General features: G+C 35.8%; 2 protein-coding genes across 9 annotated transcripts in view; one reads left to right on the forward strand and one right to left on the reverse strand.

Moving 5' to 3' along the window:
* The window catches only part of LOC121379014 (ubiquitin carboxyl-terminal hydrolase 43-like), a 53167-nt gene extending 44430 nt beyond the window's left edge, over positions 1 to 8737 (reverse strand). Inside the window, exon 1 of the mRNA XM_041507450.1 lies at positions 7161 to 8737. Within this exon, the coding sequence (XP_041363384.1) occupies positions 7161 to 8066 (906 nt within the window). The 5' untranslated portion in view covers positions 8067 to 8737. The remainder of the gene's footprint in view (positions 1 to 7160) is intronic.
* Positions 8738 to 9036: 299 nt separating this feature from the next.
* LOC121380007 (methylated-DNA--protein-cysteine methyltransferase-like) lies at positions 9037 to 19486 on the forward strand. Of its 8 annotated transcripts, none has more exons than XM_041508718.1 (5): positions 12486 to 12683; positions 13655 to 13761; positions 15353 to 15521; positions 17311 to 17468; positions 18220 to 19486. In XM_041508718.1, exons 3-5 carry the CDS (start codon positions 15361 to 15363, stop codon positions 18489 to 18491), a joined length of 591 nt encoding a protein of 196 aa, XP_041364652.1. In that variant the 5' UTR covers positions 12486 to 12683; positions 13655 to 13761; positions 15353 to 15360; the 3' UTR covers positions 18492 to 19486. The 8 variants fall into 8 exon arrangements, with proteins under 8 accessions (XP_041364656.1, XP_041364648.1, XP_041364652.1 ...); XM_041508717.1 differs by having other exon boundaries at positions 13655 to 13701; XM_041508722.1 differs by lacking the exons at positions 12486 to 12683; positions 13655 to 13761 and adding an exon at positions 9037 to 9086.
* Positions 19487 to 25787: the final 6301 nt, after the last annotated feature.

Consider the following 25787-nt stretch of genomic DNA (forward strand, 5'->3'; position numbering starts at 1 on the left):
GTATCTCGACTATTTCTCATTGAAGATGTTTTGCCACTGGACATGTACAGCAACATATAGGGAACTTGCAAGAATTGCGAAAATCCCACTGGGCCCATCAAGGGAGATTAATTCAGTGTTCACTGACAAATTACCCAATTTCTATTTTTTATATATATACAACATTTAGTCTCTGGCTAATCAAATTTAGTTTAAATTAACCACACTTTAATAATAATTTTCAAGGAAATATCAGAAAATTGGTGAAATTAAAAATTCATTCCAGTGTGAGACCTGTGTAACATGTATAACCCAGCCTACATTGTAATAAATCAACACAATATTTAGCTAACACAAAGGTCACAATAGCCAATGAAATACAACCATTGTCAAGTCATCTAACAAGCCTGTTGTGGACAGTGCATACTCTGTATATGTACATGTATACAGTACAAACAAATAGAGACTCAACACCGACAGGGAGTGAGGCAATTGCCAGTCAAAATTGGAGACCTCTGTAATAATATAATGGTATGTGTACAGTATATCATTATTATGATATGAGGACCAAGATTTGGTGCTTCCCTTTGCACTGCTATGATATTGTGTACAAAATATGTTTCATTTTAATTTTACTAAAATATTCATTTTCATTACTTAATCGAACATATATATATATCATGATATGTATCTTATGGTGACCCGGGGAGGGACATAGCCCACTGGTACAGTGTTCGCTCGATGCGAAATCGGTCTGGGATCGATCCCCATCGGTGGGCCCGTTGGGCTATTTCGCGTTCCAGCCAGTGCACCACGACTGGTATATCAAAAGGCTACCATAATCTAGAAGCCTAGATGGTGCATATAAAAAATCCCTTACTGCTAATCGGAAAGAGCAGCCCATGAAGTGGCAGCAGCAGATTTCCTCTCTCAATATCTGTGTGGTCCTTAACCATATGTCTGACGCCATATAACTTTAAATAAAATGTGTTGAGTGTGTCGTTAAATAAAACATTTCTTTCTTATGGTGACCCAAATACTGGCATAAGAACTGTATGGCACCCCACCCCACTGGCACCAGTGTACCTAATAGACAGTAACAGTGATAGAAATAAGTAGAATTTGTCAATAGTCTACCAGACAAGTACATCTACAACTACAAGTCTACTTGTTCACCAATAGTTTCACTTGTTCAAATCAGTTTGTTAGTTTTAAGTGCAAGGACTATGGTTTTGGTTCTCTTTTTTTTACTTGTCCACTGGACAACCATTGAGGCCCATTTTGCTTGTCCAAGCAGATTTTCAGTTGTCGAGACAAACAGACAAATGCTTATTTTGAACGCTGAGTAAAATACATTTGTGTTCTCATAATCCATTTCACAAGCAACTCTTGTGTCTCATCAACAACAGGTACTCTTGATTAAAACACTGGTGTCAACTACATGTATGTGAATATTAAATTAGATATCACAAAACAAATAAGTGTATGAATACATAACTAATTAGTTTAAATGTACATAAAATGATAGTAAAGTTTTATATCAGTACAAGTGGTCTAGAACAGTGTCTCAGTTTCTAGCATCTGTTTCCAAACTAAAACATCAGAAGTAGAGATTGTTTCCCATTCCAAAAACATGAATTTTGAGGTTCACAAATCTACACCACAATTGTAAATGTAGTGAAGAAAGAAACTCTATGCCAGGCAAACACAATGTAATTAATTTGCAATTTAATTTATAAAAAATTGTCAGCACAGAAGCTACTATATAGCCAATGACAGAAAATACAATAGCCGATGAAAAAGTTAAAGGTTTGTTTTGTTTAATGATACCACTAGTCTAGAGCACATTGTTTTATTAATCATCAGTTATTGGATGTCCAGCAAACCCACTACATTGTTCCATTAGTCACAAGGGATCTTTTACAAGTATATATGCACCATCCCATGTTAGACACGATAGCACATACCACAACCTTTGATATACCAGTTGTGGTGCACTGGCTGGAACGAGAAATAGCCCAATGGGTCACCGACAGGGGATCGATCCAAGAAAAAAGCCGATGAAATATACCACTTGCCATGTTATTTTAACAAGCCGTCTTAGGGTACATTTTATTCAGTATTGTGTCACGACTTTGTACACAAGTTTTAGAGATCACTACACAATTATAAAACATTAAATAGTAGCTGTTGATTAACTTTTAATTGAATAGTAAGTGTTGCTAATTAAACATTTAAAAATAAAATGTTCAATGCATCTTAGCTAAATCAAATTCCTTGTCTTATACATGTCATGGCTCAAAACTCGCTAAAAAATATGGTGGCCCATAAATAATGGGTGTTGGCAAATTATGGTAAGCAAACCACAAACCACGAGCAAGATTTTAATGTGGAATAAATAGATGCAATACAAATATTAATAGTGGCTCATATGTTAGATTGCACAATTGTGACAAATAATATTATTATTTTGGCGACCAATGCCATTATTTTTTAATATTCGCCCAAACAGGACATTGGTCGCATTTGGCGACCTGGCCACAGGCCGTTTCGAGTCCTGCATGTGAAACTCCTCTAAACTGGACACAAGGGACAAATAAAAACATCCGGTATTAAAGGGACATTACTGAGTTTGCTGCAATTTTTTAGATGTTATCGACTAACAGAGACTTTTTAACGATTGTAATTACATATCACATATATTTTTCTACATAAAGTATTAGTGGCTGTATATTACACCGGTTTCTGAACGCTGTTATACATGTACTAGATTAAATTCCATTTTATTTCCTAAAATATAATTTTTCCGTATGTACGAATTTATCTGAAGACAAAATCCTGTTTGGGCTTCTTACAAATATTAAGACGACCAGAAACACATTGAATATACAGCCACTGATATTTTAAACAAGAAATTATATTTAATATGTAAGTTTAATCATAGAAATATTTTATTAGTTGGAAACATCTTACAATGCAGCAAACTCAGGAATGTCCCTTTAAGGGGATCCGGTTTAGAAAGGTTAAGTTCTGTACTGTTTTTTAAAAAGGGACTCTGTGAAACATCCGGTTTTGTGAGAATTCCGGTTTACATAGGGTCTGCTCTTGAGAGGTTTCACTGTATATTCAAATCACTTCTGCTGTCTTCAGGAAATTACAATTTAACTTTGACAAAAAAAAATGGTTGATAAACATGTTAAAACAAAGTTACTATCTTCCTTGATGAACATGTCCTGGTGATCACTGCGTTTCTGTGTCACTGCGACAAGCTTCCGTAATACTGTTTACCAACTCGGCTGTCACCTATCTGTGAAGTGAACCCAGTTGTGATCATAGATATCATTCACAATGGTGTACAAAACCCGGCGCGTGCTAAAATTATCTACTACAACTACTGGGATTAGGGTCTGTTCACCAAGTTAATAAAGGTTGAAAGGACCAGTATAACAGCACTTGTTGGGCTGTACAAAACAGATGCATTCAATTATCAATTCTTGTTGGGCTGATTTATCACCTCTCTGTCATGACATGTACGTCCGAGAAAGAAATGTGGTCGAGGCTAACCTGTCTCAAGCTGGAGGTTAACCTGTCCCAAGTCTTTGTCATCATTTTCTGACCCACTTATTGATTTTCAGGTGTGACAAAGACAAACAGATACAGACCATTACTTTTTACTTGTTTTGGGGTTCCAACTTCTATTAGATATCGGATTCCTAACAGTCATTTAATTAAAAATATGTTTTAAAAAAACATTTTTTTTAATGTATTACTATTAGATACAAGTTTTTGTGTTGGGGTGTTGTTAAACATAGATCTATGCTAGTGTATTCTATTGTAGTGCTATAGATCCATCAATAGTTTAAAAAAAAAAAAAATAACAATAAGTCCGTTAAACACGTAAATAGCACATATTTACTCAAATTGATATTTTGGTTTTTTTAAGTCTAGTTTTGTTTTGTTTTATACAAAATATAGTCTCAAAAAGTGGAATCTAAGAAATATATCACAAACTCCTAGTTAAGTTCAGTTAGTTAGTTATAATTTTTTTTAAAACCCATTCATTTTAATTTATTTGTGGTAAATTAGGGTGATTCTGGACTGATCACATGGAGAAGGCATATATTTCTCTGACTTGTAATTCCATTACTGTGGAACTGCCCTAGATAATTATTACCCGTATTTCACGTCTGGTGGGTGTGCAGCAATTGGTTTTAGAACTCAGTTTATATACAAACTGTATTTTTGAGGTGGTATTGTAGGTATAAAAGATATTTGCCTGCCCCAATTACATCTGGACAAAGGAGCCGGCCAAGGTGGGCACCTGTGCCCATGACAGGCGTGCGCTACAACAGCCTGCTCTAAAAGTGCATGTAAAAACACTATGACCTGACCTGACCCGATTACATGTATCTGCATGCGATCACTTCTAGTAACAACCATAATCCTTTTATTAGTCTAAATTTCATTTCTAAAATAGGGATGAGAATTGGTGAACTGTAAAAAAAAAAAAGGAAATCTAGAGGGGTCCTGGAAATTTTTGAAATTCAAGGTTAAAATCTGTGCCATCCGACACATTTTGGAGGAAAGGACGATTAAAATGCGAGGAAACGCAATGTTCCATGAAAGGAAAACAGCTGATCCGAGGAGAATTCCCACCCCTGCTAACAGGACATAAATGTAGGAACTTGCAGTTGTTATACAAAGTGCACTTTACACTGGGTTTTACTGTGTAATTTAGGGTACATACATGTATAGATAGTGTTGGGAATCGATCAGAATTTCATTATTGATATCAATTTGCACCAACAGATAAACTTTTGATTACACAATCAGTTTAAAGTATAGATGGACATAACGAGTTGAGTCATAACTATCATGCACGTAATGTTGTGTTCACTAGGACAGATCCTACAAATTGCTAGAGTTACCTTTAATAACCATTTAATATTTGTTTTCTTTATGTACATATAAAAACAAACCCCAACCCCAACAGATTTACATCAATTCTATCATGTAAACTGGAGGAACGATTATTTAGTTAACATTTCCCCACACAAATGATTATCAATTTTTACAATTGCTCTTCACATCAATTATAATTGATCATTGTGACATCACTATATATATAGATCAGGGTTTTATTTCTAAAAATTTGACTTGACACCCATGACTCTGACTTTGGGAATTTTAACGTTGTTCTACTAAATTTGGGGAATTTTCAGTTTCATTTAAAAAAAACATTTCAGTAAGCCTTGTTAGAATCGTAACTACTAGTACTATACTAGTGTTTCCCCTAACTTGTTTTAGCATGGTGCAGCATCATGCCTCAGTAGTCTAGCACCAGCTTGCCTTAATCGGTGCCATGCTGCCCTGAGATTAAACAAGCCTTTTTCAATAATTAATTCTAAAATTGCCTTTATAAAACACAACAAATGTATATGATTAATTAATCAAATGTTCCTGTTATATATTTTGCAATTCATTTATTAAAGCAAGCACATTAATTACATTTATTTTCATTTCAATTAATTGTTTTTTTCTTTAATGAAAAAAAAACCCCATGCCCTGAAAATAGTGAAAATGCCCTGAAAGAGTTTAGTCTACCATGCCGTGCCAAATTTCTAGGGAAAACACTATATACAATGTCATATACTTGTATTTATTAAAATTAATATCTAGTCTTATGTATTGTTTTCAAAATATGCCTTTATATAATAATAAAAAATTATAATTATTTACATTGATTGGGAATTTTCACTCCAAAATTGGGAATAAAAAACGACATAACTTGTGAGGAATGGTGCCGATTATCGGAGTCTAGAAACATAGGTGATAAAAACCTGTAGGTGTTAACAAACTACATGTGTACTTGTAGTTTCATATACATGCAGTTTGTAATGCAAACCACACATGAATAATTACAAGCAATACACCCATTACATGAGATAAGATGACAGTTATATTAACCTACTGTGCCCACCATGTATTGTATATGTAAACCCATATATACACATCCTTGAACTCACTATGCTATGCGTAAGAATATATATCCATAACTGCAGGAGCCACTTTACTGTTATCTTTCTCACCAGGAGTCAATAAAATTTGGATTACTGGTCACGATTTGATGTTATTTTTAAAATGCATTCTCAAGTTCGCTGTTGAATTGTACATGTGCTTCTCTGTTTCAGTTTAATAGTTTTAAATTTAAAATATAAACATCAGGTACAAAAAGTCTACCTAACTATATACTACTAAAACACTAAAATAGTGGTTCTCTTTAAATATCAATTACAATCTAGATACATGTAGTTCTTGGACAAATCTAACTTAGTCTGTAGAGCATTCGTCTAAGGTGCCTATAGTATATCATAAGTTCAAACAACCTCACTATTTCCCCGTTTCAACTTACTCCTCATGACTGGTTCATCAAAGGTCATGGTATGTACTGTCCTGTATGTGGGAAAGTGCATGTAAACGAATCATTGCTGCTAATGGAGAAATGGAGACACTATCAGAGCTCCATTACATATGATCAATGGTTATAATATGTGATAACCTATCTCTTTAAAGTGTGGGATGGGACGAAGCCCAGTGGTAAAGCGCTTGACTGATCCCCATTGGTGGCCCATTGAGCTATTTCTTGTTATGACTGGTATATCAAAGGCTATGGTATGTGCTATCTTATCTGTGGTATGGTGCCTGCACATATAAGATCTCTTGTTATTGATGAATTTTTTTTAGCAGGTTTCCTATCTAAGACTAGATGGCAGAATTACCAAATGTTATACATCCAATAGCTGAAGGTAAATAATCAATGTGAATAATAGAAACTTCATCTTTAAAATGCAAATATATAAAAGTTCCCACGGTTGTTCAATCAGCAGAAGTAGCTCATGTGGTAGCAGAATGTCTCACCTTCTTTAACACTAACGCATTAACATATGTATGCCCTGGACAGCGTGTTTGAACAATCACTGAATTATTAGAATAAAAACAAGTTATATGTACATTAATAATACAACTCATTTGCTAAATGGCCTATGTTTACAGTTCACTGTGTCTTAGTTTTTCACTCTGTGAAGTTAGGAAAATACTTAGAATATATACAACAAAACCAAATATAAAAGGAAAAACTAAACAGTTTGTAAACACTATTATATTTATAACTTCATACACACCTTCAATGATCGTGGCTTCATTTTCGTTTTGCAGTTCAAGTCTTCATGCAAGCGATCCAGTAACCACAAAAAGAATTCTTGGGCATCATGTTGAGCACTCCCTTTGTACTGTGAATTATATTTCCCAACAACATTCTTAAAATTCAGTGAAATATCAGAATTGTACCTGTGAGACCAAAGACATTTTAACAGTTTTCCAAGATGTTCGGTAACATCACCCTTGGAAGTATCTTTTGTGTTTGTGTTTTTGTGGTTCCGCAAATCTTCCTTGTACACCCCTTCAAAGAAATATTCCACGAACAAGTCAGTATGAGCCAAACACTGTAATACTGCATTCATGAAACATGTATTACCATGATTATAAATTCCAACAGTCCCCGGTGTTTCTTCCCACCTTGGTCCACACAACGATGGGTTGGTGATGAGGGGTCTGCTAGTGGAGGATTCTGACAGTTCCCTGTCAGTTCTGTGCCCATCATTATCAGGGTAATCACGACCTCTGGGCTGATTCTTTGACCACTGTTTACCGTCTGAATCGCTATCCGGTATCGAATTAGAAGATCCGGAACTGGAATGTGATTTCATTAGGCCTACCCGATTCATGAGTTTTCGAAATGACCTAAATGATCCAGATTTTCTGGATTTCCTTCGTCTTTCCGACGGTCCAATGACCCGTCGGTCATTAAAATCACTGACATCGTCTTCATCGTCATACTCGCCCGTCTGTCTATGATCGCTTTGAGCATTCGGCGTGCCACTTGTTGTCAACATCGCACTTCGACTCACCTGCTTGTGCGACCACTTCAAAGAATGACCGCAGTACATACCACGATCATCGTCTCTGTCGTCCAACGGGTCGCCTTCCGACGCCGCTCTCTGCCTCCCACCTGGTATTTTTTCAGACATCGTAGTTTTAATGAAGAAACACGAAATTATTCAACGACAACAACATAAAACGTGAATGTTTTCTACCTGTGAACTCCATGTTTATGACATGCATCATGGGATATGTGTAAATCAGAACGAGGCTGATGGAGCGTGTCACAACTGACCCAGTTTTGAGACCTGAAATGACCCTGTAGATTTAAAGAGACCACAACGTAAGTCAATACGAAAAGTCGGTTAAATAAAAAATATATATAAAAGAGAGAGGGGGTGAAAGAGAAAAACATAACTGGGTTTTAGAAAGTGAACTCTTTTTCTACTCATCAGTGAAGAGGGTTTTTGCTCGCCGCCCCATCCCCCATTGAGCTAACTACCTGAGTAGCTCGAGACTCGAGTGTTATCTAGCCCTTCCCTAGTGTTTATATTTTGTGTCCTGTCACAGGATTTATATCGTGTCCTGACACAAGATATAAACAGGGCAGGGCTAGAGGACACTTGAACTGCGAGCTAGCTATAGTGGAGTGGCTTAGGGGAATGGTTGTGACTTACTGGCCCAAAGCACCAATTGTGGCACAGTTGTAGTATACTTTAGGACAGTAAAAAAAATTGTTTTAGAGGTGTGACGGTACATGCTCTTAAGTTTGTTTCGCCTGTGGCGATTTTAATTGTGTTAGAGGGCCGTGTGCAGTTTCATTGCACTTAAGCCCAGATGGGCAACTTGTTACGTAATACTTCGCGCGATCGAACATTCCAATATGCACTTAGTCCAGCTGTGGAGGCCATGTGGCGAGTAGTTACGTAATACCTCTGCGAGTGCGGGTTTTACAACCGTGATTTGGCGACGATGGCGTCAGTAAGTCTGACGATTAGGGAGAAATAATACCGACTCTAGTAGAGTTGGAATATGAGATGATACGTGAGGTACCGCCTTGTACCCCCCAGGCAAAATCCTGATTTATAATAAATAGCTAGTGTTTTAGAGATATCGAGGAGAACGAGAAAAGGACGGCTCCCAGGGAACGTTAGTCCGTTTGGACTTTGGTAAATATTATTTCTGCTCTGTGTATAACCTTGATGTGATTGATGTGACTTTAAATATTTTGATACTGTATTATACCAATATTCTTTAGACAGTGTCTTCGGTCATCTGACGAAGTAAATCGTAGACTTTTAGTTCTAACATTATATGAGTATTTGGTAATATAAAGCTTAGCCAGTCATCCTAGACGACCTAGGTACACTGTAGGTTATTGTCTTTATTGTGATCGGTACCAGTATTAATTCTGTGTCACAAGGTTACTGAATGAGTAGTTAGGGTTAATTAAAAATTAACCCGTTAGGAATAGAGCTGTAATTCCTTTATTAATTAAGTTCCCCTGGAAGCGTTCCTAAATTATCACACGTTACTGAACGAGTAGTAAGGGTTAATTAAAAATTAACCAGTTAGGAATGGTGTTGTAATTCCTTTATTAATTAACTTCTCCTGGAAACGTTTCTCAATTATCACACGTGTGGGCGTGGTGTAACGGTGAAGTGATTCGCATATTGTGTAACTAGACACCCAGAGATTAACTAATTAAGTGATCAGTTCTGGGTTGTTATTATTGTTGTTATTAATTAACTACTACGGCTGTACATTTGTCAGCGTAGATTAATACAGATTCCAAAGTGTATTGTGTTTTTGTTGTGTTTCTATAGAACTAACGTGCTATAATAATATATACTTATATAAGATCGTATCTCTGATCATACCTAGAGACGAGCCATACTAGGGTTTAACCGCCTGTTACAGAGAGATCTAATAGATATACAGTTAGGAGAGATATTTTGATAATCGTGTTTTATTCAGTTACGGGAATTATAGAATCCCCGTGACAAGAGGTTTCCGATTTTTTTAGGTCACGACCAAAGGTCAAATTTAGACAATATCTAGAATACCCTAAATATGAGTAAAACCTTTTTTTTAAAGGGACACACCCTAGTTACGGCTAGTTGTTAACCATTACGGCGTTGTTTTTCGCTATTAAACACATTTTTCACAAATAAAATTGCACTTTACTTACCGTTTATTATTTAGAATATACATTTCCATTCACCTGAAGTGTTTTTTTGGTAATCCTGGTAATCCTGGTTTTTGTAATACCACAAAATGCATTTTTCGTATTTCATAAAATGGCACGGGCCTGAGAAAAAAACCGTTGAGCAGACAAGGTCTAATCTATTTTTAGAGGGGATATTTCCATTTCAGTGTCACAGACGTTGGTATACCACGTGACCGTTATCATTTTGGTTCGGTTTGTTTTCTCGTGCACGGTTCGCGCAATCAAGATCCGATTTGTTGTTGTTCATTTGTGAGATTTTTCTTCACAGTTCGTGAACATTTTCAGTCACAATAAAGTTCAGACAAGTAAGTGTCTCAATACAAAACGTTACAAACCCTTAAAACCAATAATTTTGCTAAGTCTTACGATATCTGGAGAGGGGATACAACCAGGACAGAACAGTTGGAACATGTCCAGGAGAGGTGAAAGGAACGCACCCCAAGTCTGTGAAATTTGTCGTGACGTAGGCATTGTTGTGCTTCGAGCGACATCTACCGGTGATATCAGAATACTAACTTTGAAAATTATTTCAAGCAATTGGGACATGGGAATTCCCATGGTATTTATCGATATAAAACCTGCTTTTTCACTCCATTTGATAAAAATGTGATCTAAGTGTGTTACAGGTTTGTAGATTAACCAAATTATAATTTATTTTCGCTGGATGGAACTAGGGTGTGCGGCTTTAAGATGACTCCCCAGTTTAGATGTCAAGGTCAGGTCACTGTCAAAGGTCAAACTAAAATATTTTATTCAAGAAATATATACTTAACTTTTTTGACACCCAGTAGCCGATGTGTATTATTTTTATTCGTTCGTTCCTTCGTTCATTCATTGCACAATTAAACTAGTACTTTGCCAAGCCCTCAGTTTTGTTGTTTTTGCATCTTTGCTCATCGAGGATCCGGAGAGTAGTCCAGATAGTGAACTTGGCACCCTTAAACATGTAGAAATATTCAAGAATGCGTTCAAGATGGCCGTCAAAATAGCTGTCAATATATCAAATATTTTATCAACTATGACCAACTGTTGATGTGTATGGCTGATTTTTAGTGGTCAAGGAATTATTTTTATAACTACTCTCAGCTAAAGAAGTCAGTGCAGCAACATTTATATCCAAGAAGGCCACCACAAGATCAAGGAAATCGCATTTTACATTTTCACCCAGATATAAAAGAAAGAGATCTATAAAAAAATATGACTTTTGTCCCACCACCACACTGCAGAGTATACAGATTGTGCCGGTATCAGGTCGTTTCGTAACCATACCGGTTCGTACCCAAAAGCATACCAGTTCGTACCCAAAGGCATACCAGTTCGTAACCAGATCGTCTGCTTAAAATAGCACAGCAAATGGTAGTGCAGGGTGCACATTACTGTCTACGTCCGTTCGGACTAAGCAAAAAGCAGATTGGACGTGTTGCGACAGATACTAAATATGTGTTAAAGCAAATGGATAAATTAAAACAAAAAGTTGTATTCTTCTATCAAAAATGTATTATATGTAGGCATTATTAGACCTAAAAAAAAGTCCACATTCCAAAAACATGGGATATCAGATCTTATTATATTTTTGTTATATGTGCGTGCGTGTGCGTGTATGAATGTTTTTGTTTTGAGCATATATACGTACGAAGAGAGGATCGGTCTTGCGAAATATTCCGATCGATATCTCGGAACGGTTATGCATAACAATAAACACCATCGCTGCACTGTGGAATCGACACCAAATTACAAGACAAAAGAATTGCTCTTTGGCTACGAAAAGGTATGCCTTTTGGTTACGAAAAGGTATGCTTTTTGGTTACGAAACGGCATGCTTCAGTGATGCACAGCACATAATTGCTCATTTAATGCTTATAAAAGATACTGAGTGATTATTACAACCAATTTTTTGCTAAATGTTACAATATGTTTGTAATATAACATTATAATTGTGTATTTAAAAACATTTATTAATGTTAGGTGTAATGTATGACATTATTTAATTGGTTACGAACTGGTATGCTAGTGGTTACGAAACGGTATAGTACGAACGGGTTTGGGTACGAAACGTCTAGAAACCATTGTGCCCACCCACCCCCGCTCCAGATATCGTTCCTACAGGCCTGAGTACTGCCCCTACTGGGCAAATTTCCTATCTTCATACTTGTTAAAAAGGAGCATGAAAGTCAAACTTGATATGTCATCAGTGTGTTTAAAATGGTAGCAGTAGTTATAGAAGCAGCAGTAATAGCAACAGTAACAGCTGCATAAACAGTAGCAGTAGCAATAGGAGAATACGTAGAGCTATACTACGGATCGTATTTTCACTTAGGTGCTCTATGTAATGAAGGGAACTTCCAAACTGAAACAAGAAATGGCGGGAAAGGTCACTCGAGGTAGTGCTGACACTCACTGCTCTGCCTCGTTGAACTGCTTTTATTCTAGCTTTGGATAGTAATGTGCTACTGCTTTTGAGAAGTCACCATAATAGTTACTATACTAAAAATACTCTCACGTTTATTGCAAGTAGCTACTATTCTTTCCTTATTAGGTAGACAATCACCTAGCCCGATAGCCCGAGTACTCTGACTGTAAGAGAGCTAGACGGACATTTGGACATAAACACGCTCTCATTACAGTCAGAGTACTCGGGCTAACAATCACCATGAATGAATAAAAAGCAATTATTTTCAGGGCGACCAACCTAATTTAAAAAAATATAAAATGTTTTAATTTAAACAGCGCCATATTTGACATATTTAAAAAAATAACAACAACCAAAGAGATACATAACAATAAAAACATTGTATTATTTATTGGAATGTTAATATTTATGTATTCGGAAAAATATCTGCCTGGTCCCCCCCTCCCCTAACCTTAACCCCAACCCTAACTCTAACCCGGGAAAAATATCCGCCCGGTCCCCCCCTACCCTAACCCTAACCCTAACCTTAACCCCAACCCCTAAACCCTAACCCCTAACCCTAACTAAAAATAATAGAGGGGACCGGGCGGATATTATACCGACAAACGTCTTAGTAATAGCACGAAACAGTTGATAATGCCAAGTTCAGGTTGCAGTGGAGAATGCAGAATGATAAACTGTTTAATAAACTCTGGATTTAAAAATATAGAAAATTTAAAATATATTCAGAAATGGTCGTTTAAAAAAAAAATTATGATGGCAAATTTTTAAAAAGTTCCGGATAAATGGCATTAATTCTGGAATTCCGGATATGGGTTAAAAATTCCGGATTTGTCGGAAAATTCCGGAAAGTTAGTCGCCCTGTATTTTAAAGCTGCAGTTTCTAATGGAAATTCCATTTACCATTAGCAATCTTAAACAGATTTCTTCATCTTGTTCAAATGTTCAAATAAAAAAGAGAAGAATTATAGGGATATCTTAGAAATAATTACATGTTATCCAGGGCTTGAGCTGTCAGTAGCCAAATTAGCCAATAGCAAATTAAAAAATAAAAATTAATAATCAAAATTTTGTCTCAGCCATTTTTTTATCTTCAGATGTGAACAAACTTTTCTCTTCATCATTACAAGAAAGGACAGTGCAGGTTTGTTTCGCATTGAGGAGTCCTGTTTCTTTGTGTAACATTTGTACTGGTTAACAACATGTAAGTTTAATGTCATGACTGGACTCTAGAATAATCAAAATAAAGCTCTGTGACATTAGATTCAGGAAAAAAAAAGTGTGTTTTAGATACAGTAGCTGACTGCCATTAGGTTGTTGCCGATTGCCAAAGTATTACACACAGTCCCATCTAGCTGTCCCCTACAACATATCAATAAGGGGAGGGCTAGAGGTGACTTAAGCTATGTAAACTACAATGACGAGGGTTCTATGGTTATATAATAAAGAAAAAGTAGTCCTGACACATTCATATTAAAGTTTACTGTTATTGTAGGAAGATAAAAAGTGATGTCATTCAAATTCAAAAACAGCACTGTTATGCCAATGCTTTGCCACGTTAGGAAAAAGAAATCTTGGTCTGCTTACATGCACCTTCACCCTTGACAAAATAGTTCGTTTCATATTGAGCAGATAAATTGTGTTTATCATAGGTGTACAGGCTCCCATTTTTGTAGCTGGGAGGGCTGGTTTTTACTTGAATTAAAGAAAATGCCAGACTCTGGATAACAACATTTATTCATATTAGTATTACTACCAAACAACTTTATAGGCAGGACTTCTAGATTATGGTAGGCCCACTCCCATGGCTAGTGATATTCAATGTTGGGCTTGGAAATAATTATTATTGCTATGCCCAACAGCTAGTGAAATGTTTGGGTCAAATGTTGCAGTTAAGTCTATTTTGTAAATTTTAATATTCTGACCCCCCATCCCCACCCCTCAATGTTAGTGTTTTTAAGCTATATTTCTCTCTTTAGGTGACATCCGATTTTTACTATTATTTAGTTAAAAGTATTAACTTAAACTTAAGTAGGGCTAGTGAATTTTTAATTGTGGCTAGTAAAAAAAATTAATCGCTGAACCCATTGCTAGTTGATTTTATAAAGATTCTAGAAGTCCTGATATAGGGTTACAAATGAATCACTAAGCATTTTTTACATGGATTACAACTAATTATGAGGGTAGAATGATGGAAATACATGGTAAAAAGGTCTCAGGTTAGCACATTTTACCTGAATATCTATCATTTTTGTTTGAATTTGAGGTTTTGCTTCAGCACTTGTGTGTGTGTGTGGGTTATATATTAATTTTATAATGCTCTAAAAATACATCTTGGAGATCCTAATTTTCCACACACTCTCCCCAATACTCCTCTTGCCTCATGCTGTCTTGTTTCCGTCGGGCCATTTTGTTTTGCCTACTATTTAATAAAAATAACAGCAGGTCATATTGTATTTCCCATTTCGAGCCCTGAATTACATGTATGTATTTAAAGAAATTTAAATTACATAATTATGTACGTGTTTGTATTTAAAGAAAATTAAATTACGTACATGTTTGTCTTTAAAGAAAATTAAATTACACAATTATGTACGTGTTTGTATTTAAAGAAAACTAAATTACATAGTTATGTACGTGTATGTATTTAAAGAAAATTAAATTTCACAATTGTGTACATGTATGTATTTAAAGAAAATTAAATTACGTAGTTAAGTACATGTATATATTTAAAGAAAATTATGTACCTGTATTTTTTGGTTTATTTTGTAAATCAATTGCACTGTTTTTTGCAGCATTGAAAATGCCAGGAAAATCCAAGTTGTCTTGTCATTATGGCCCGACAAACAGTTTTGTGGTTGCCACACCAATTGGCGATATGTGTCTAGTGAGCTGTCCTAAGGGTCTTCATTTTCTCAATCAGGCTGACAGCATATGTGATGAGAACTTCTGTCCAGATCCATGGCAAGTTTTGCGAAGTATTGAACTCTGATCTAATTGTCTAGGACATTCAGGCCATAGGATTTCAAGTTTCATGGGAAACACTTTTCAGTTCTGTGTCTTGTGATCATGGGAACTCTTCAGAAACTGCTTTTTAAAAATATTATATATATATATATATTATTTTTGTTGAATAGTTGTATGCAATATAATAATCATGTGAAAAAAGTTTCGGTTTCGTGAGTTTACCGACACAGTACCAGAAATGATTGTTTCCGTGAAATCAGAGGGCCTGTACATTTTAATAAACCATAACAGTAAAAAACCGTAATTTGTTTTTTGCATTTTCTGCAAAAACCATATCATCCAGTGTTCTCGCTGCTCCATTTAAGCGGGGCGTCCCACCCTGCTATTGTATTTTGCCGCCCTCCTTTATTTTTCTATGCTCCTCTTTATTTTCCCACACCATACTATATTTTCCAGCACCTATCTCCGCTACTTCCAAATGCACACTTTTTTCCACATAAGAAATTTGATCAGTTTGCACACTCAGACTGGACATCAAAGGAAGCAAGTTGCAGTATGTACAAAAAAGTAACTGACGAAAAACTTAAGTAGCTTACAACAGTTATCATAACGTATTTTAACAGCCTCTTTTTTTTTGGCCCCATACCTGTGTTCATTTGTATATTTGATATACCCAATAAAAGTTATATTTTACTTGAGCAATGAAAACATTTAATTTTTTATCGATTTGGCAATCTCAGACTGAAAAACCACTTACTTGATGCCAAATTTGTCATGTGATTAACGGTCATTCTGACATTTTGTCCTCAGTTGCAGATTTAATTGGTTGTAACTGATGATTTTTACTTTCTGTCATTTGTTTATTCAGCATTTCTTTATTAAATATTAGAAACTTTTAGGTTGTTTTTTTTGGGGGGTGGGGTGGGGGGGATATCACAGCTTACAAAAACAATGGAAATGGTAGTGTTCATCATTAAGATCATTTGTCTTGGGTGCCAAATAATATATACACCACGTTTTATGATATCGTAGGGCTAAGATTGCTTGTGGGCCCATACCATTAAAACAAATACAGTAATAACAGGCCTTTGAAAATTGCGAGAACACTTGTTTAATTTGTGCACCAGTTCCAAAAGTCTTATTTTGTCCAACCCATTTTTTGTTTAGATTAAATTTAGAACATCATTCACATAGTCATGTTGGGTTAAAGAAAGAAATGGGTTACCTGAATTTATTTTGTTTAACCCATAAATAGGTTATAATGCAAAATTTAATGTACTTAAAAATGTGTTAAATAATTTAAATAGATTGATAAATCAAAACTCTTTTTGATAAATCAAAACATAAAAGAGAGCTTTAAGAGAAGAATAGAGAAAAACTTACAAACTATAAAAAATCTAAATAATTGTGAAACAATTTTAATATGTCACTCTGTTTATCTTAGGGGGCAAGACGTAGCCCAGTGGTAAAGCGCTCGCTTGATGCACAGTCGGTTTGGGATCGATCCCCGTCAGTGGGCTCATTGGGCTATTTCTCGTTCCAGCCAGTGCACCACGACTTGTACATCAAAGGCCGTGGTATGTGCTATTCTGTCTATGGGATGGTGCATATAAAAGATCCCTTGCTGCCAATCGAAAAGAGTAGCCCATGAAGTGCCGACAGCGGGTTTCCTCCTTCAATATCTGTGTGGTCCTTAACCATTTATCTGATGCCATATAACCGTAAATAAAATGTGTTGAGTGTGTTGTTAAATAAAACATTTCCTTCCTGTTTATAATTTTCACAGCATAGAAGTGTGCATCAAGTCTCAGCTATATCAAGACAATGGTTACCAGTACAAACCCAGCCTGCTGTGTGTGCAGTGGCTTAGGGACTACTTCTCCCGAGAACACAGCATGAAAAACACACAAGCACCTCCGATGTGTCCTTCCGTTGTCAAAGATGGTACTAGTGGTATTCAATTGATTGGTTATAATCTTATATAGATAATAACTGGTTACTGTCTTAAGATATCTGATTTATCCTGCGAAGATTAGAATGGCGAATGTTGTGAAGCCCTGCCAAGATTCAGTGAAGTGTAGTATGCATCATTGTATTTGTTCAGCTTTAGGGGGTGGGATGTAAACCAGTGGTAAAACAATTTGCCTGAAGTGCAGTCAGTCTAGGATCAATCCCCATCAGTGGGCCAATTGAGCTATTTCTCGTTTCAGCCAGTGTACCACTACTGGTATATCAATGGCCTTGGTATGAGCTATCCTGTCAGTGGGATAGTGTATATTAAAGATCCCAAGCTACTAAAGAAATTATAAGTTTTTTTGTTTTAAGACTGTTAGAATTGCCAAGTGTTTAACAACCAATTAGTAAAGCCACATGTTCTAGTGGTGTCGTTAAACAAAACAAAATGTTTTCATTTCAACTTATTTTCGTGCTTATATCTAATTAAGGTTCAAACACGCTGTCCTGGGCACACACCTCAGCTATCTGGGTTGTCTCTCCCGGACTGGGTTGTTAGTGGTTAGTGAGAGAAAAGATGGTGTAGTGGTCTTACATGTAAAACATTGAGTCATTAAAACTCGGGGCTGCAAACCCACTACCTACCAGCTGTATTTCCGATGGCTTAACCACGACACCACTGAGGCCGGTCAAAACAAACAAACTTGTTCAGCGTTTGATATTCAGTTGTTTCTCTTTTCAGGATCATTCACTGCCAAGGTGTGGAAAACATTAACAGATCATGTTGGGTTTGGTCAGACGATATCGTACGGTGGCCTTGCGAAGTTGTGTGGAAATGCCAATGCATGCCGAGCGGTTGGTCACGCCATGGGGACAAACCCGGTTCAGTTGGTGATGCCGTGTCACAGAGTTGTTCAGAGTAATGGAAATCTTGGAAACTATGCTTGGGGCAAAAGAAATTCTGTGAAACAGTGGCTTCTTGTGTATGAAGGTGCTGTTGAAAAGAATCAATAGATGTAGCATATATGTATATAATTGTAACGTGTATGTATATAATTATATAAGCAGTTCTTGGACATTTGGTTGAGGACTAATAATTTGATGGCAGTTTCACCACAGTCTGAATTGCATTGTGGCCTGATTGTAAACTGCCTCGTGTAATGTATATGTTAACAAAATGACTTAAAGTAAAAAAACCTATAAAACCTATTCATCAAAAGAATGCATCTGACACCAGTCATTTGATTGAAAATTTGTCTGCCATATTTTTGGGAGTAACAGCAAAGGCCTGCTGTAAAATATATAAGCATTACTGACCAAATTGAGGGTTTTTTCATCAATAATAGTGCTATATTTATGTTTGTTTGTCGAATGTATATGTAGAGAACAGAAATAACTTGCACACAGAATGTGTATTCTGCAATGTTTGATTTTATTTTTTAGCACCTCCAATTTCTAGAAGTGCCAAACAAGCATCCTGTGTATTTTTATGGTTGTTTTACATGTGTAGAACAAAGAACGACGACTGATTTATGCTAAACTAGCAGCAGTATGTTAAAGGCATGATGTTATGGATTCAGGTCTCAAAGTAAAATAAGCAAAATGTGACTTGTGTTTTGACAAAAAATAGTCCTGCTAAAAAAAATACATGGCCTATCGGAAATAGGACAACATGGGCTAGGCTTACATCCAATGCATGGGGAGGGTTTCGGAGGTCAAAACCCTTCTTTGCTGAAGAACATTTTCTTTTTTCTCAATATATTTTCTGGGGAAACATGACTTGAATACCCCCCCATCTTCATACACCAGTCTAGATATGGAGTTTTTAGATTTGCGGTCTATTTGATCCCGCACATGTCATTTTTTACCAATGGCATTAGCCTAAGGTTAAAAATGAAACATTTGCGGGCATCATATAGACAATAACATCTTCGAATCTAAAAACTCCATATGGTTATGTCTATTGTAAACTGAATTGTTTTTCTACGGAACTAACTCTAGTAACTGTATATGTGGTATTTCTTGAAAAAAATACCTGGATACAATCTTAACTGTAGACCCTTGAACAGTCATCCGGCCTGTTCCAATTGCTAATGACATCACTTTCTAATGTGCCAAACATTGCTATTATACATGTACCACCCAACATGATCTACTACAGGGGAATTTCATATCAATATTACCACCAATTTTCAGTTTTGAAATTAAACACAAATGCCTACATTCAGATGAATGGTTTTAACATGACACTTTAAGCGAAAAAGCTTGGATGTGAAATGAAATGTAACATATGTGTGACTCTTACAATAATGCCATTATGCTTTTCTTTTTTAAAAATTTATTTCTAGAAACCTAACTACCTGGTCCTAGAATAAAGGGCCAAAACTAATTTGTTGTTTTTGATTTTTTCTCTTATAAAAGTGTAGATGAAAAAAGCATTTAGACTTAATTTATCTTTGTGTGTAGGAATGTTTGGATAGATTAACTTAATGTTCACGGAAAGTACTTTTCTGGACAAGTTTATATATTGTTGGGTCACTTAGTATTTTGATTGGCCATGCCACTATGCCTTTAGACAATATATGAGTGCCATAAATACTTAACAATTCAAGTAACCTGTGAATGATTTGATTGAGATTCTTCTCTTTTTTTTTCCAAATGAATGAATAAAACCATGTTTTAACTGGTTTGAACTGTGCTAATAAAAGTATCGAGACGTTGAAACAAATTAGGGCCGGGATGTAGCCTAGTAGTAAAGCGTTCACTTGACACGCAGTCGGTCTAGGATCGATCACTGTTATAGGCCCATTGGGCTATTTCTCGTTCCAGCCAGTGCTCCTGCTTATGGGATGGTGCATACAAAAAGATCCCATGCTGCTAATCGAAAAAGAGTAGTCCATGAAGTGGCGACAGCAGGTTTCCCCTCTCAATATATGTGTGGTCATTAACCATATGTATGATGCCATATAACCATAAATAAAATGTGTTGAGTGTGTCGTTCAATATCTAAAGCATTTCCTTCCTTCCTTCCTTAAAAACAAATTTTAAAAATAAGTTTACCAATTAGTTTAGAAAGAAGTGATTATTCAGTATGGTGGATTTCTCTTTGAATGTACCAGGATTACCAAAAGCTGAACCATACTTTAGTTAATTTATGACATTAGTAGAAGAGTTTCTGACTGGCAAAGCTACAAAAAAATGTGCCAGCATCTGTTGTCTTGTTGATTCACATACAGTATCTCGACAGATTTACAAATGATCCTTGAAGACAAAGTTTTCCGTGTGGTGTCAATGGAACAGAAATATGACTGCAACTGTGGCTACTTCTATATAAAAAAAAAAAAATGGACCCATAAAATAACATTTGCATTTGTAAAATTTTATATTTGCTTTTTCAGTTTTTGTTACTTTTATATTTCAAAACACTTGGCTTACTATATAGACTACATGTATCAAGTCTATCTATGACAGGACACAAACAAACTTGAAAATGTTTGAATTAATTACAGTACACCAAGGATTGATTTATTGTATAAGTTACAATCTAAAGTATCAGAAGTGTTTTAGAATAATATATGTACACTTAATTTTCGGAAGCAGCCTCAGAAAGTTGTTAATTTGAAATAAAAACACCCCAGAACTTCCCCCATTGTTTTAACTTGATGAACATGTGGTTGTTAGGAGTTCACAACCTGGTGTTAAATTAATGTTACTTTATATGTACTAAAGCATAGAACAGTAACTATGGACTAGGTTTACATAGAATGAATGCATTCATTGTAACACATGGAAACTGATCAGTTGGGGGCCTACATTTCGTAATTATGGTACATGTATATATCATTTATAGTTGAGGTTTGTGGTATATACTTAGAACATTCCAATATTTGTAATATTGACAAATTTGACATAACTCGTCAATATGGACATGGCTTCTACAAACATCTGAGACAGTCAACTGTTTTAATTTCCATTAATTATTGTTCAATATTGTCAGTAGTATGTGTGCTCCAAATTTCAAGAACATTCAGTGTCTACTCATAGTCAGTGGGAATTATCCTTAATGGGGGACTAACTAAATTGAAGTTAATTTGCATGGAGATGGGGTTTTTTTTATTTGCTTTTGTGGACTACAGAGGAATATTACACCTCTTGTTCTGTTATATTTTGTAGAAAACATGTTGGGCTATAATTCTGAACAATTTTCATTTCAAGGTCATGAGGGCAACACGGTCAAATTCAAGGTCAAAAGGTCATCACACTTTACCTTACATTTACCAAAAAAATAATGGCAGATTTGGAATCCTTGGGCAATTCCCATCAAGATTGGACCAGTGGTTACTTATATATGGACGTTCAAATATAGGGCCCTCCACCAAATTTGAGTGATTTTTGCCAAAAGGGGCGGGCTGTATCACCCAAACCGCTGATCCAATTGAGCTCATCTTTGAAAATTAAGCTTTTTCAGCCAAAACCAAATTCCAGACAAATCTGAGGGGGTGAGGTTAAAAATTCCTTTTTGGGGGGCTGATTTGACATGGAATGACCCAAATGTGGGTTGAATGTCACTATATTTGGCAGCGGTAAGACTCATTAACTGGCAGAACGACAGTGATGTGACATCACTAATGATAGGTTTAGCGCTGGAACGTACACAGTGATGTAACAACAGAAGCGATATCTCCTAGGAGTATTTAATGAATGATAAAAACAAATGAAATACATTACTCTCCTACCAGTAATTACTGTTGTATTACCTCCACAAAAAACATTACAATAACAGATTCCACAAGCTAGATTCCTGGGAGAAAAAGTATTTTTTTGCCCACTGCCATTTAAAAAAAAAAAAATTATGGGATACAAGGATGTGTTGTGATCTAACAACATCTACCTTTGATATAGGTGACATTGTTACAATCTAGTATGTGGAATCTGTCACTGCCTATCTGTGGGCCCATTGGGCTATTTCTCATTCCAGTCTGCACCACAACTGGTATATCAAAGGCCATGGTATGTGCTATCCCATCTGTAGTATGGTGCATATAAAAGATCTGTTACTACTAATAAAAAAATATAGCAGGTTATCAAATGTTCGACATCCAATAGCCAATGATTAATAAATCGGTGGTCTAGTGGTGTCAAACAAAACAAATTTTAACTGTCACTGTCCTGATTTTTTCACAATTTGTCTGGACAAATGGGGGGGGGGGGGGGATCCAATGGTAATTAAATGTAGGAGTGATTTATCGTAGTTTGTAATGTTGTTATGAATAGGTATTTTCGTATATTGTTAGTTCATCTTAACCTAGTTTGCTTGTTATTGATGAGTCCGATTTACATTTAGTTAATTTACCATTATTCAAAACATTTTTCTACTAAAAATGAGATCAAATTGAGAGTATAAGAAATTGCTTTTTTAACAGCAGACTAATATCACAGATCAGTATTTAAAATGTTCACATGGCCAATGAGAAATTTACTAGAAATCGTCTACTAGCCAGGGTATTTGGTTTAATTTCTGTCCATTCAGAAATGGTTATTAACTTTCTTCGAGGACTGTTAATCTTATATATGAGTGTAAATTGGTCAATAAAATAAATGAGTGGTGTGTGTTGAATTTTTAATAAAAGTATTTTGCTCTACCTCTCACGCTGGTCTAGGATCGATCCCCGTTGGTGGACCCATTGGGCTATTTCTTGTTCCAGCCAGTGCTCTACAACTGGTGTAACAAAGGCCAAGCAAAGTCTGGTTTTGAGGGGAATCTGGGGCTTTTTTTTTATTCTTTGTTGTATAATTATGTTCTGTATTGATATTTTCCAACTGTCAAAAATAACACCAATCAAAAGTAGATTAAAATGGTGCATTTAAGATCTGACACGGTAACTTTTCACAGAACTGGTATGTTTCAACATTTTGAGACCGGCCTTGGTGGCGTCGTGGTTAGTCCATCGGTCTCAAGACTGATAGGTACTGGGTTTGGATCCCAGTCGAGGCATGGGATTTTTAACCCAGATACCAACTCCAAACCCTGAGTGAGTGCTTCGCAAGGCTCAGTGGGTAGGTGTAAACTACTTGCACCGACCAGTGATCCATAACTGGTTCAACAAAGGCCATGGTTTATGCTATCCTGCCTGTGGGAAGTACAAATAAAAGATCCCTTGCTGCCAGTTGGAAAGAGTAGCCCATGTAGTGGCGACAGCGGGTTTCCTCTCAAAATCTGTGTGGTCCTTAACCATATGTCTGATGCCATATAATCGTAAATAAAATGAGTGCGTCGTTAAAACATTTCTTTCTTTCAACATTTTGAAAATTCATTTATTACCCCAGCAGGCACTCATAATGGGGAAAATAAAAATCATAATTTCTTACTAAGAAATTATCGTGCATTGGTCTAACGAACAAACCAATGACTGTGTCGGTACTAAATATGACATCATCATGACTTGGCAAACACATACAATGACATCATGTAGTTTGCGTTTATGGTGTTAAATTTATAACAAAATATCATTTTAATGCAATTCATTATAGATTTTGTACCAGAATAAAGATAAAGAGAGCTTTTGTTTTTAAAAATTATCTATGAAGGTGATTAAATTACAAAGTTATAGCAATACTCAGAACAGTGCGTATAAAGTGGTTTATATCATTTCTATACATGTACATGCATGTGTATCCAAAATAAAGGGTTTTAGAGAAAAAATTTGCTGAGGTAATAAATAGAATAACAAACTCAGTACCAGTTATTATCAAATTTATGTAACTCGTTTATTATCCTCTATATAGAAATTAACGGATGAAAAAAAGAAAAAGAAGTCAATTCAAACAATCAGGCCACAAATTGCATTAGTTGTATGCAGTCCAAATCATGTGGGGGAAGAGATGTAGCTTAGTGGTAAAGCGCTCACTTGATGCGTGGTCAGTTTGGGATCGATCCCCATCAGTGGGGCCATTTCTTGCTCCAGCCAGTGCACCACAACTGGTACATCAAAGGCTGTGGTATGTGCTATCCTGTCTATGGGATGGTGCATATAAAAGATCCTTTGCTAATCAAAAGAGTAGCTAATGAAGTGGCGACAGCGGGTTTCCTCTCAATATCTGTGTGGTCCTTAACCAGATGTCCGATGCCATATAACCGTAATTAAAAATATGTCGAATGCGTCGTTAAATAAAATGTACCGACATTGAAAAATGTTCGCTTTTGAAGGAATTCTGGTTTTAAAGAGTGGTTACATTGTTATTTAGAAATGCTTCTTGAGTTACATGTATGTATTTAAAACTAATTATGTGCAACACAAAACATGTTTGTATATATGAGCTGGGTAAGCTCAAGTTTATAATCCTGTAACACAAAGGAAATTCTAAACAAGTACTTTCACATTCAGTAACATACATTTAAAAAATCTTCAAAAATTACATGTCAAAACTTCTTTTTTTAAATTATTATGCAACAAGAAACATTTTATCATGCCTACCTGTTTAAAAAAAAATCTACAAAACAAGCTGCAAATGTTTAGTAAAAAAAACCCTAGAAATTACCCACATTACACCCAATCCCCAAGATTAATAACAATATAATTATTTAACAAGGGAAATAATAAAAAATACAGGGGATGGTGCATATAAAAAATCCCTTGCTGCTAATCGAATCCTGTCCAGGACAGGCGTGCGCTACAATAGCTTGCTCTGAATGTGCACATAAAGCCCCATGATCTGACCTGACCTGCTAATCGAAAAGAGTAGCCCATGAAGTGGTGACAGCAGGTTTCCTCCCTCAATATGTGTGGTCCTTAACCATATAACAGTAAATAAAATGTGTTGAGTGCATCATTAAATAAAACATTTCCTCTAATAAAATAAAAATACAATACTGAACATTTGCAAAGTGAGTTTAAATAAATACATTTTGGTCCCATGATCTGTACAATGGTAAAGATGTAAAAATAAATGTTACATTAACCAAAAACCGTGACTAGAGGGACATAATTGTCTGCAATACATTTATAATCTGAATAAAAACAATTTAATACGAGTAGTTCTATTCTAGAATGCATTGAAACATCACTCAATACAACACATAGTCATTTATCTTACTACAGCATCAGATCATGTTAACAATGGTTACAGAAGAATGCCCTATACCAACAAATACTACTCTGGAAGCAAACAATACCAGTACAAAGATGATAACAGAAAATCTGCATATATAATGAGTGCAGATACAGGTGTGCACACATCTCACTTTTGACACTATACCTCAATATATTTGGTACAATTTTAAGGTCTTCTTTAATATGTGTTGCATAATAA

The sequence above is a fragment of the Gigantopelta aegis genome, chromosome 8, assembly GCF_016097555.1.
Source record: "Gigantopelta aegis isolate Gae_Host chromosome 8, Gae_host_genome, whole genome shotgun sequence".
NCBI lineage: Eukaryota > Metazoa > Mollusca > Gastropoda > Neomphalida > Peltospiridae > Gigantopelta > Gigantopelta aegis.